The following is a 12,356-nucleotide window of genomic DNA, read 5'->3' as shown; positions in this document are numbered from 1 at the left end:
GGACACGAAAGGGTGGACACGAACATGAAGGGGTGGACGTGGGAGGGGGGGACACAGGGGGACACGGGGGACACAGAGGGACACGGATGTGACAGGGTGGACACGGGCGCGATGGGGTGGACTTAAAGGGGCAGCGACACGAGAGGATGGAGCCAGGATGGTCATGGAGGGACATGGATTTGAGAGGATGGACATGGAGGGGCTCAAGGGGGTGACCACAGACGGGGGACACAGAGGGACAGGAGTGTCCCAGGGTGGACACACCTCAGAGTGGACACATGCAAGGGGTTGGGCATACCTGGACACGGACACGAGAGGGGACACGGACACGAGGAGGGGACACACGGACAGGGATGTGCGCAGGTGGTCACGGAGGGACTCGGACACCAGGGGGCGGACACGGACACGGTGCGACACGGCGGGGTGGACATGGAGGGACAGGGACACCAGAGGGGCTCGGACATGGGGAGTGGACACAACGGCACACTCGGGGCACGGGTGACACTCAGTTGCACACACGGGGAGGACAGAGACACGGGGGGACAGCGGGATGGGGACACCCACCCTGCTAGGGGACACAGACACAGAGTCCTCCCATCCCACGCAGCCCCGGGGTCTCCTCGCGCACGGGGGGTCCCTGCGAGCACGCGTGGGGGATGTGTGAACCCCCTGCACACGCGTGTGCAAACGTGCAGCGCCACACGTGGGGGTGTCCCTGTGTTCCCCCGTCTGTCCCCCACCCCTTGGGGTCACAGGGACACCCAGCCAGTGCCAGGGGGACGCTCAGCACCCCAGGAAATGACCGAGGGGTGCAGCGGGGGTGCTGATTTGGGGGGGCTGCCCCCTGCCCCCCCCCCGGGGTCGGCTACGCCCTGGCAGGGTGACACGGGACAGCCGGACCCGCCTGTTCCTCTTCCCCACACCAGGCAGCAGCGGCCGGAGCGCAGGCGAGTCGGGGTGCTGCGGTTTTGCGGGGAGGGGAGGCACAGGAAATGCCCTGCCGGGACCCCCAGGAGCTGCCCAGCCTGGGAGCGGGGTGGGGGCCAAACTGGGCTGCACTGGTTTGCACTGGGAGGGGCAATCCGGCGGCAATGGGGGTCCTGACTGCTCTTTCCCACCCAGGCTCCGGGTGCAGTGGGGTGACCATGGGGCTTCCCGCGACCCCACTCGTGCTGCTGCTGCTGCTGCCGCTGCTCCCCGTGACCTCCGTGACCCCCGTGACCCCCGTGACCCCCGTGACCCCCCCAGTGACCACTGAGTCCCCCTGCCTGGCCTTGCGGCCGAACACTTCCCAAGAGCTGGACCTGAGCAACAGGAGCCGCGGGTGTGCCGAGCTGGACTGGAGTCAGTTCCACGAGCAGCGCTGGCTGAATTTGAGTCACAACGGCATCAGAGCCCTGAGCCCCTCGTCCGGCGTGGGGCCGGGCTTGGTGGAGCTGGACCTGGCGGACAACCAGCTCCGGGAGCTGCCTCGGGGGTTCTTCGCCAACGCCACGGCCCTGCGGAGCCTGCGGCTGGAGGGGAACCCCCTGCCCGCCGTGCCCCCCGCCGCCTTCCAGCCCAGCCTCAGCTCCCTGTCCGTGTCGTGCCGCTGCGATGTCGTGGGCACCATCCTGACCCCCTGCGCCCGCCCGGGGATCGACTGCGTCTGCCGCACGAACCACGGGAGTACCTTTAACGTCACGGAATTCCACGGCCGGGAGTGCGGGCTGGGCGCGGGGGTGGTGGCCGGGGCGGTGGCCGGAGCGGTGGCCGCGGTGGCCGTGCTGGTGGCCGTGGGCGCTGCCGCGGTTTGGTACCGGCGGAGGAGAGCGGGAGCGGCGGTGGCCGGAGTGGCGTGGGGGAAGCAGGATCCGGCTGGAGGCCTCCGGCAGCCTCGCTACGTCAGCCGGGACCCCGGGATTGGCACCGCCGATGGCACCGATGGCACCGATGGCATCGACGCTCCCGACTACGAGAATGTCTTCGTGAGCCGCAGCGCGGCCCCGGCGGCCGGGCAGGGATGGACACCGGGATGGCAGGAGCAGACACCGGGATGGCAGGAGCAGCGCTACAGGTGAGGTTACTGCACGGGGAATGGACATTCCGGGCATGTCCTGTCCTCTCCCTGCTGTGCTGTGCCCGGAGGTGTTGTCCTGCCAGGTCCCATCCCATCCCATCCCATCCCATCCCATCCCATCCCATCCCATCCCATCCCATCCCACCCCACCCCATCCCATCCCATCCCATCCCATCCCATCCCATCCCATCCCATCCCATCCCATCCCATCCTTTCCATCCCATTCCATGCTTTGCCATCCCACCCTGTTCACCCTCTCCATCCTTCCCACCCCACCGCTGACATTCCCTCCTCTCTGTCACCCTGCTGTCCCCAGCCCGCAGCTCCCTGCGGATAAGGATTATTTCCTGGACGGCGCGGCCGATCCCGGCGATCAACCCATCTACGCCAACACTCTGGGCCCCGCCGAGGACATCTACATCGTTCCCGACCAGTGAGGGGCTGGGAGGACTCTGGGAGGGCTGGGGGGACACGCTCTGTCCCCCACTGACGCCCTTTCCCTGCTGTCCCCCAGCCCAGAGGGGACAGAGCTGACCACCCCCAGGTCCGTGTCAGGGACACGCGTGGTTCCCACGCACACATCCTGTTGGAACACCTTTTGCGGGGTGTTTTTAACACCCCCAGCCCCAGGGCCTCCCTAGCCCCAATTGTCACCCCGGCCCGAGGGCTGAGGTGACATTTCCTCCCGGGGCTGAGGCCACCTCCCGCGGGGACACCTCGCGCCGCATCCGCCTGCTGCCGCCACCGGAGCCTTCCGGGCGGGACACGCGTGGGGCCCCCGGGGCTGGGGGAGCTGGAGCTGACCGCGGCCTTGGGTTCCTCTTCCCCTTTTGGGGCCGGTGGAGAGCGTCGGGTGCGCGCCAGCCTGGGGACGTGCCGGCGGTTGGGGACATCCGGTGCCACCTGCGCCCTCCTTTCCTGAGAAATCGGCCGCTTTGGGGAACAAAGCGAAAGTTCCCTTTTTAATCTTCTCCCGGTGACACCCTGTTGGGTACCGTGGGGACATGGGGACCCCACGGCTTGTCTGGGTGTCCCCGCAGCCCCTGGGAGGCTTTGCTGCGCCCCATTAAATTGTTTAATTATCTCTAATTACCTGCGTGGCTCGTGGTCTGTGGGGAGCCCTGGGCAGGACAGGAGGCTTTCCCTGGGGAAAGTCCCTGACGCTCCCAGAGCCTTTGTCCCCAAAGTGGGGATCCCGAGGGGCCAAGAGCCTCAAGGACATGTCCCCAAAGCCTTTGTCCCCACAGTGAGGATCACAAGGGACCACAAGCCAGGTCCCTCAACCCCTGTCCCCACACAGGCCATCTCCACTGCTTGCATCCCTCAATCCCAAAACCCCCCACCCCAAAACAGAGATCCCAAATTCCACATCCCTCAAACCCAGGTCCCCACCAGGAGCTGGAGAGGGACAGGACAGCCCAGGACACCCCTGGATGGCACTGGAAGAGGGGACAGAAGGGAGCTGGGACCAGCAGAGCCACCCCATCCAGCTATGGGGTGTCCCTTGGGGACACGGGGTGTGCCACCGACCTCTGGTGGCTTTCCCATGGGGTCCCAGGGCCGGAGCCACATGGAAAAGGGACAGTGGCCACATGGCCCGGGGCATGGTCACCCCTGGGGGTCAGGGCTGTGCCCAGCAGCCTCCCCAAGGACACAAACAACTCAAAGGTCGCTGGAGCTGTGCCCAGGCATTACGCACCCGCTGGCACTGGAAGCTGTGAGGATTTACCAACAAATCCACATGGAATGAGATCCCAGAGGTGCTGAGGGTCTGAGGAGAAGGGTCCAGTCAGAAACCCCCCAGGCTGTGCAGGAGGAGCAGACAGAATCCCTGTTACAATCACTTTATTAATTTACATTATTGTTACAAACCCTTCCTGTTCCATAGAAATATATAAAATAAAAACACCCAAAAGACCTTCCCTCCTTCCCCAAGAAAAAGGATGCCTTGCTGTAAAATACAGCAAGTTAGAAATAAATAACAGTGTTCTAAAAACAAGTCTCTGAGCAGAGAAGGGGGTTTGGAGTGAGATGTGGACACCCAGCACAGCCCCACCCCAGCCCATTTGGGGTCTCTTGGGTGGGAAGGATCCACCTGCTCAATAAAACATGGATTTAAATAAGAGAAGAGACAGGGGAATAAGTTATCCTGGGGGAGAATTCACAACTGGAGATGCTGGGGCTGCGCTGGGTGGCAGAGTTGGAGACCTGGGGCTGAACTGGGGAGCAGAGCCAGGTCTGGTTTGGAGTCATTGGTGCCACGGGATGTGGATTTTGGGATGCTGAGGGGCTGAGCTCAGTGGTGGATCCAGGGCTGGCATGGAGTCCTTTGATATCACAGGATGTGGATTTTGGGATACTGAGGGGCTGAGCTCAGTGGTGGATCCAGGGCTGGCATGGAGTCCTTTGATGCCACAGCATGTGGATTTTGGGATGCTGAGGGGCTGAGCTCAGTGGTGGATCCAGGGCTGGCATGGAGTCCTTCATACCACGGCATGTGGATTTTGGAATGCTGGCGCTGCGATTGGCCGAGATGACTCTGCCCCGCCCAGAAGGTGACACACCCCGGTCAGAGCTGGCGGTGCCACCATCAGGCACACTGGCACCTTGTGACCAGCATGTCCTCGAAGAGGCTGGACACCAACCTGCCCTCGCTGTCGTAGTGCATCAGCACCATGGGGTCGTAGCCGGCGGGGACACAGCGGGGCGGAGGGGTGGCCTGGGACAGGGAATGCACTCGGGATTTGATCTGGGTGTGCATGCTGGCCGGTTTGTAGTTGTGGGGACAGGAGCCCTCGCAGAACCGCATGTAGTAGCTGTTGGGGGCGATCACCCAGTCCGACCAGCCGATGTCCTGGAAGGACACCCTCAGCGACCGCAGGCAGCACTTCCCATCGCTCTTCCTGCACTCCTCCTCCAGCCCGCGGGCTCTCCTGGCCGCCCGCCCCAGCTTCTCCTGGCTTTGCACCTCCATGACCAGCGTTTTGTCCCCGGAGGTGGCCAGGGAGGCCGAGATGTTGGCGGTGAAGTCCAGCTGCAGGCTTAGCGTGGCCTCGGGCCCTGCAACCCAGGGCTGGATGGCTCCCGTCAGGTCCAGGCTCTGGGAATCTCGGTCCAGCTCTTGGCTGCGCAGGAGCTGGGGGGTCCCGCCAGCCCCCCGCAGGGTGTAGATGGTGACCCGCGGTGGCACCGAGGCGCCGGGCAGGGACAGCGACTGCTTGAAGAGTTTCAGCTCCGCCTGCACCACGCGGAGCTGCCGGTGGAAATCCTCGGTGCGGGACAGCAGCAGCAGGTAGCGGTGGGGACCGCGGGCGTCCCGGTGTCCCTGGGAGTCCTGGTGTCCCTCGGGGATGTCCGACCAGCGCAGCACTGCGGGGACAGAAGGGACAGCTGATGTAAGAGCCAGCAAGTCCCCACCAGCCCAGGCTGGCTCCTGTCAGGCAGCCAAGCCATCGCTTCCGGGGAATCCCCCACATCCTGAGGGATGCTGGAGATTCATCCCTATCCTTGTCCTCTGATCCACCATCTCCCGCGACCCCCAGGCTGGGGGGTCTCAGCGTTCCTGGTGCCAGAGCAGCTGTCCAGGACCCCCGAGAGCACCCACACCCCACACGAGACTGTCCCCTCCCAGCCCGGGCAGCAGGAGGGCAATATTTCCCTAAATCGAGGGATTGCACCTCCCTTCGCCCCCTCCGCTCACCCCAAACCCCTCGCCCCCCACTCCGACCCCCCGAGCTGCCGCTGATCAAAGCTTCCATCCCAAATCCCCTGATTTCTTGTGTCCCTAATCAAAACGGCTCGGGCGGTGGCTCCTCCCCACTTCCAGGGCAAAGGAGGCAGCGGGATGAGGATGCCAGTGGCCACCGTGCTACATGCCCGGTCATGTCCCGAGGCAGCGAGGTGACATTCCCGAGCGCGGGACACGCGGGGACACACGCATGTCCCGGGGGGACGAGGGTCGTGGGATGCCACGGAGCCACAGCCACTTACAGGTGGGGTGCAGCCGCCGCGTCCTGGACACGACTTCCTCCTCTTCCTCCTCCTCCTCCCGGCTCCGGTTCCCCGCCAGCTCCGCCACTTTGTGCCGGTAGAGCCGCCGCGCTCTCTGGATGCTCTCCGGGTCCAGCTGGCGCGGGATGACGGGGGGAGCCGACATTCCCAGCCGCTCCAGGATCGCCTTTTTGGCCGCTTCCAGCTGGAACCTGTCCTGGTCCCACGTGTGGGGCCGAGAATCCGCGCGGGACAGGAGCAGCAGGAGCTGCAGGCAGGTGACGGCGGCAGCGACACCGCGCAGCGCGTTCGGCATCCTCCTCCTCATCATCCCGCGGCAAACCGGCGCTGTCAGGGCAGGATTTGTCCCCAGATCTCGTGCAAAGGCTGGAAGTGCTGCTGCCGGCGGTGCTGCCAGGGGAATGAATGAACAGGACCAGACCTGACTTTATAGAAGGCCGAACTTTGCCCGCCCCCCCGGTTCCCCCTCCCCGGTGACGCCGGAGCAGGGATCTGTCTGCCTAGGATTTCCTACAGGAGCTCGGACAGCGCTGGAGCAGGCTGGTTTACTAGCTGCTTTGCAACTGCGGAGATAAAAAATATGGAATTCTCCTCCTCAGACACAAACATTTCCCTTCCACGTCCCGTTTTCCCCGCGGATCGCGCGGCTCGGGGAATCCCTCTCACCTCCATGCGCCGGTGCTGGCGGAGCGCGGTGATGGAGCGGGGATGATGTGCGAGGCGGGAGAGCTGCAGGCAGCGTTTCAAACATGGATTTTCCATCCCCGCATCCTCAGCCACCTCCCCTGCCCGCGGGTCGCTCGGGGACGATCGGGGAGAGCTGATCCCTTCCCAAAATCCCGCCGGGAGCAGGGATGGGGCAGGGAGGCTGCGGCTCGTGCCGGGCGCGTGGCCGGAGGACGGAAGGGATCAAGGCTGGACTTTGATCCACCGGACCACAGGTGCGGCCAGGGGATGGTCCGGATCCATCTGAAGCAACCCGGGCCGGGGTTACATCATCCCAAACGGAGCCAGCCGGGAGTTGAGCCGGGCACGCCGAGTGGGCACCGATCCAGTGGGAGCACGTGTGCGGGACAGCACCGCGCCAGAGCTGGGCTGGCGAGCAGGAAATCCAAAGTGGGAACGAGCCACGGGGGCTAGCAGAGGACCACCGGTGTCCCGGCTTCTCCTCGGGGGTGCTCGGAGCGAAAAACGGGAGCGGAGGGATGAGAAGCTGATGAGGGACCGGGCAGATCCCCCCGGGGCAGGCGAGGCCATTCCCAAATGTCCTGAAGTTGATCCGAGCGCCTGTTCTTCAGCCGCGCTCCCGCCAGGGAGGAACGTGGGCTAATCCCGAGATTTAGGGCTGTTTATCCCTCGCTCCTCCTCGGGACGCTGCTCCGGCTTTGCTCACCCGTTTTCTCAAGGGGTTGCCTGAGGCAAAGCCCGGAGTGATGTTTCACCCTAAAACACGGGGGAAAAGAGGTTTTTCAGTGTGAGAAGGGTGGTGTGGAGGGGATTGGCCCAGCTCTGGATCCATCCTGGCATCGGGATGGGTGAGGAGGAACAGATCCCACCCAGACCCCTTCCCCATTTCACTGCCTTTCTCTTCCCAGAGCATCCAGCTGGGAAGGAAATCCCACGCGTGACTCGCAAGGAAACCTCAGGTTTATCTCCAGGGCTTCACCCCGCGCGGATCTGAGCACCACGAGTGAGACATCATCACCCCATGAACTCCCACAGGGAATTCCCAGATCCCTGAGCCCGCTGGGATTCCTCTAACAGGGATTTTATCGGCTAGGGAAGCTGCAAACCTCCAGCCCTGACAATCCAAGGGAGACAGGAGAGGGAGCATCACCCCACAAGGGCAGAACCACCACACCATTCCGGACATCTCCATGTCCATAGCGAGCATCAACCCAGCCACCAGCCCTCTCCACCATCCCCACTGCGCCAAATTTGCTGATCCAGAGCCCAACCAGAGCCCTCAGCATGTCCGGGGACAGGAAGGAGCCCTGACCTTTTTGACCACATTGAGCAAGACCCGGCAGAAACCCCAAAATCCCCAAGTTCTGCTTTTGCAATGGATTTTCTGCCCCCGTGGGCTCGAGCCCCATCCAGGAGTGACGCACTCCCGGAGCATCAAAGTTTGCTGCAGCCGGATGTTTTCCCCCAGAAAGGCGCCAGCCGTGGAAGCTGGAGATTTACAGTCCGGCAGGAGCCATAAAAGAGGATTTTGGGAGCAGGGGTTTGAATCCTGAGCGAGCGATGATGAAATGCCCCGGCGTGTCCTCACCGGGCTGCGAGAGGCGATTGCGCAGGAAGTGTGGAAATCCCTCGTTTCCTTGGCTCTTCCCGGACACATCCGTTGGAAATTCAGGTTTATCCAGTGCCTTTCCCCAGCGGGATGGAGGTTCCTCTGCGGTGAACTCATCCCGTGTGGATCACTCATCCCGGCACGGCTCTGGCACGGATTTAGAGCAGGGATGCCCATGGGGTTGCTGTTCCCAGGGATCTCGGAGCAGCTGGGATGGGCTGAAGGTGAGGAGTTGATGCTGGGAAGTGCAGGAAAAGCTCAGGTTGTGCAATGCTGAGCCTGGAAAGGTGCGGGAGTGCCCAAGGCCAGGTTGGGTGGGGTTGGGAGCAACCCGGGACAGCGGAAGGTGTCCCTGACTGTGGGATGGGATGGATTTTAAGGTCCTTCCCAACAAAACCATTCCGTGATTCCAAATAAATAATGTTTTTCCCTTCTCCAGACCCTGGTGGGAGCACGGTAAGGACACAGATTGGGGTCTCCAGAGGGCTTAAATTCCCCAAAAAGCAGGAAATTCCCCACAAGCTGCACGAGGCAGCAGAAACCCTGGGGGTTTTTGCAGAGTTCCTTATCACAAGCTGTGAGAGGGGAAGTGCTGCCCTCCAGATTTTAGGGCTGTCAGTTCCTCACGGCTGTTGAGCAAGGGATCCCAAAAAAGCACCCAGAATGTGTGGGGATCACCCTGGGAGCAACAGAGCAGGATCAGGTGCTCCCCACACCCTACAAGACCCCAATGCTCCCCAAAATCACTGAGGCTGAGCAAGTCGGATGCTGCAGGGAGGATATTCCCTGGTAAAAAAGGCAATTCCTACTTTCCCATGGTGTCTTTTTCAACCAAAGAGGGGAAGAGCAGCCTGGCTGCTGCCACCCCATGAAGCACCAAGCAGCCCTTAGGGTTTGGCCTCAAGGGACGTTGGAGCTTCCAGGGATAAATTCGGGGTGACAAATCCCTGAGCGATGCAGCAAAACCAGGGTGATGACATCCAAGGCCAGGTTTGCTCCATCCAGATTTCCAGATTTCAGGTCTGGAAAGGAGCAGGGAGGGATGGGAGACGGGGCTGTCCCTCTGCTGCCAGCGTGGGACGTTTGGGAAGCCTCATCCCGAGTTTTCCCAGCGCTGTCATGATGAATCGGCAGAGTGGGAGCTGTGGTGACCTCTGGATGTTTCTAAATCAAAGACAAACCAGGATGGGTCAGGCGAGCAGAAAGCAGCTTTTGCTCCGTCACAGCGGGAATCGCATTTTTCTGTCTTTGCCGCGAGTTTACGGCATCTCCCAGAAATGAGACTTCTGCTCCACTTGGACAAAGACATTCCTGCCTTGATCTGCACCAGCGGTCAACGATTAACTCGGATTCCCAGCCCCCTCAGCCCAGAAAGTGCAGGAAATGCTCCTGATCCAACCACCAAAAATGGAAATCGCCCCATGCTCACCCCACAAACACCTTCCTCGTGGTGATGCTTTCGCCACCAGGATTTCTCTGCTTCCCCAGGAGGATCTTTCCTGGATGGGCTCACCGGGCAGGGATGCCCAGGCAGGGTCTGTGCTCTGCTGAGGATGATTTTTGGTGTGTGGACATTAAATAGAATCCCTTGAGAGCATCGTGGAGTTGGTCTGATCTTCGTGGGTCACCTCCAGCTTGGGATATTCAGGATGAGGATATTCAGGATTGTCAGCAGGGAACAAGCTTGGCCTGGGAAGGATTGATGTGAAAGCTTTAAAAATCAGCTTTTCCATGTTGAGAACACCTCTCTGTTCAGTCTCACCCTCCCAATGTGCCAAAACAGCCTTTTCTCTCCGTTTTTGGTGTAAATCCAGGAGGAAATCACAGGCCAGGACTTTTGGGAGCACAGTGATCCCTTGGGATGGTGGTGCTGAGCCCAGGAATGAAGCACAAGGCTCCAGATGAGCTCTAAATCCTCCCTCCAAAAAGCTTTCCAGCGCTGAGCAGGAGGGAAAAACGGATGGAGGGAACCAAATCCAACCTGGGAAAATCCCGGAGCAGCATCCCTTTTACCAAGGGAACCCTTAGGACACTATAAAAGGGAAGGATAACTCTGAAAGCTCCCTAAAACTGTACGATTTTTAAGAGTCTGGATGCTTTAAACCATGGGAAAACAGATGGAGGAAACCAAATCCAACCCAGCACATCCCAGAACAGCATCCCTTTTATCAAGGAAGATGCTGCAACAGAAGTTCAACCCCAAAACCTCCTTAAAACTGCAGGGGTTTAGGGTCTGGATGGCTTTTGAAGCACAAGGCACAATTTTGGATGAGAAAAGAGGATGGAAGCTGCTGGAAAATGGGGGAAATCGCCTCCTGTCCGACCTCCAGCAGGAATAAACGTATTTATTTGTGAACCCGGCCGGGGCTCAGGCTCCACGTGCCCGTCAGGAGGGAATTAGTCACTGGAGCGTGACTCGGGAAAGGGTTGTGTACACAGGGCACGTCGCTCCCGCACGGAGCATCCCCGGCAGCAGCAGCGGGAAGCAGCTGGAGAGGAGCAGAGCGGGGAGGATTTCCCCCCAGGCGGGAGCTGTGGTGCCGGCTGGGAATTGGCCGAGAAAAATCCCATCCCGGAGCAGAGGTTGTTGAGGAATATCCATCTCCTGGATCTGGGCAGCGCGGTGAGGAGCCCTGGAATGGGGAAATGCTCGGCCAGAATCATCGCTGGCACGGGGAGCTCATTCTGGGAATTCTCTGTGCCCGGAGCGTGTCCATCCGTCCATCCATCCGTCCATCCATCCATCCCGGGGGTGAGAGGCAGCGGATTTTGCCCTGGGATGTGCCCTGGGACAAGTCCACACTTGCCTCACCGAAGGCAGGAAATTCCAGCCATTCCCGGGTTTGGGGTTTGGGGAGCTCTGGGGAGAACCTCAGCCGCAGCTCGGCTCTGATTTGCGAGCTGGGAAAACACGGAGAAGGGAGCAGCCTGCCAGATGGACGCTGTCCAAAAATCCCACCTCGTTTAGGAAAGGCTTGGAGGAGCTGGGAGGAGGGAAGAATGGGAGTGGGGAAGAAGAAATAATTAAAATCTGTGAGGGGTTTGTCCACCAAAGGGATCTTCTCGGTGAATTTGGGGATCTCCACCCAGGAATCCAAGCGGGATGCTCCATGAGGAGCTTCCTCACGGCGGACAAAACCTTGATTTGTCCCCGCGGGGAGTTCTGTTTGTAAAATGACCTCATCGGCAGCACATGACTTAGCCGAGGATGACATCAGCGCGGGAACACCGCGCAGGAAAAGCTTCTCACCTTATAAAGGGAATTAAAAGGGGAGTGATGGCATCAGGGCTTGGCTCAGCTCCTCTCCGAGGAGATCAAATCCTGACTCACCTGGGAGGGACATCCCAAATCTCAGTGCCAGGCGTGTGCTGGGTGTTGGTGGGTGGAATGAAAGCTCCATCTCCAAGAGAAGGCTGGAGAGCTCAGCAGGATCACCATGGCAGCTCAGGAAAAAAAAAAATTAAAAATTCTAGAATTAGGGCATATAAAAGACAGAGAAAAAGCAGGGATTCTGGAGGAACAGTGAGGTTTTCCTTTCTGATCCTTGCTCCAGCCACAAACCGTGGCACTGCTGGAGAGGGCTGACACCAACACCCAGCACAGGCTGTGCTGCTGTCCCTCCTCCGGTGACATTCCCTGTCACCTCTGCCACACCAGGAGAGTCGGGACTGGGAGAAACCTCCAGGACTGTGCTGGAGCTGTGGGGGTTTTACCCTCTGGCTGTCCTGGATCAATGTGGAGCCATCCAGATGTTTCTCCAGGTCCTGGATCAATGTGGAGCCATCCAGATGTTTCTCCAGGTCCTGGATCAATGTGGAGCCATCCAGATGTTTCTCCAGGTCCTGGATCAACGTGGAGCCATCCAGATGTTTCTCCATATCCTGGATCAATCTGGAGCCATCCAGATGTTTTCTCCAAGTCCTGGATCAACGTGGAGCCATCCAGATGTTTTCTCCAAGTCCTGGATCAACGTGGAGCTATCCAGATGT

The 12,356-nt window shown here is 60.5% G+C and overlaps 2 protein-coding genes across 2 annotated transcripts; one reads left to right on the top strand and one right to left on the bottom strand.

The window, feature by feature from the left end:
- Positions 1-64: 64 nt before the first annotated feature.
- On the top strand, positions 65-3,148 carry LOC146426078 (uncharacterized). Its single transcript, XM_085040337.1, has 3 exons — positions 65-947; positions 1,123-2,056; positions 2,376-3,148. Exons 2-3 carry the CDS (start codon positions 1,146-1,148, stop codon positions 2,494-2,496), a joined length of 1,032 nt encoding a protein of 343 aa, XP_084896463.1. The 5' UTR covers positions 65-947; positions 1,123-1,145; the 3' UTR covers positions 2,497-3,148.
- A 739-nt stretch (positions 3,149-3,887) lies between these two features.
- Positions 3,888-8,776, bottom strand: GDF15 (growth differentiation factor 15). The gene is made up of 3 exons (XM_085040322.1): positions 6,737-8,776; positions 6,050-6,460; positions 3,888-5,428 (listed from the first exon to the last, which is right to left on the bottom strand). The coding sequence occupies exons 1-3, from the start codon at positions 6,819-6,821 to the stop codon at positions 4,650-4,652; spliced, it is 1,275 nt and encodes a 424-aa protein (XP_084896448.1). The 5' UTR covers positions 6,822-8,776; the 3' UTR covers positions 3,888-4,649.
- Between the last annotated feature and the right edge of the window lie 3,580 nt (positions 8,777-12,356).

The sequence above is a fragment of the Lichenostomus cassidix genome, chromosome 28 (assembly GCF_008360975.1).
Source record: "Lichenostomus cassidix isolate B80296 chromosome 28, HeHo_3.0, whole genome shotgun sequence".
NCBI classification, from domain to species: domain Eukaryota; kingdom Metazoa; phylum Chordata; class Aves; order Passeriformes; family Meliphagidae; genus Lichenostomus; species Lichenostomus cassidix.
Note: the sequence above shows the minus strand (reverse complement) of the source record. Positions and strands in the feature narration are given on the sequence as shown.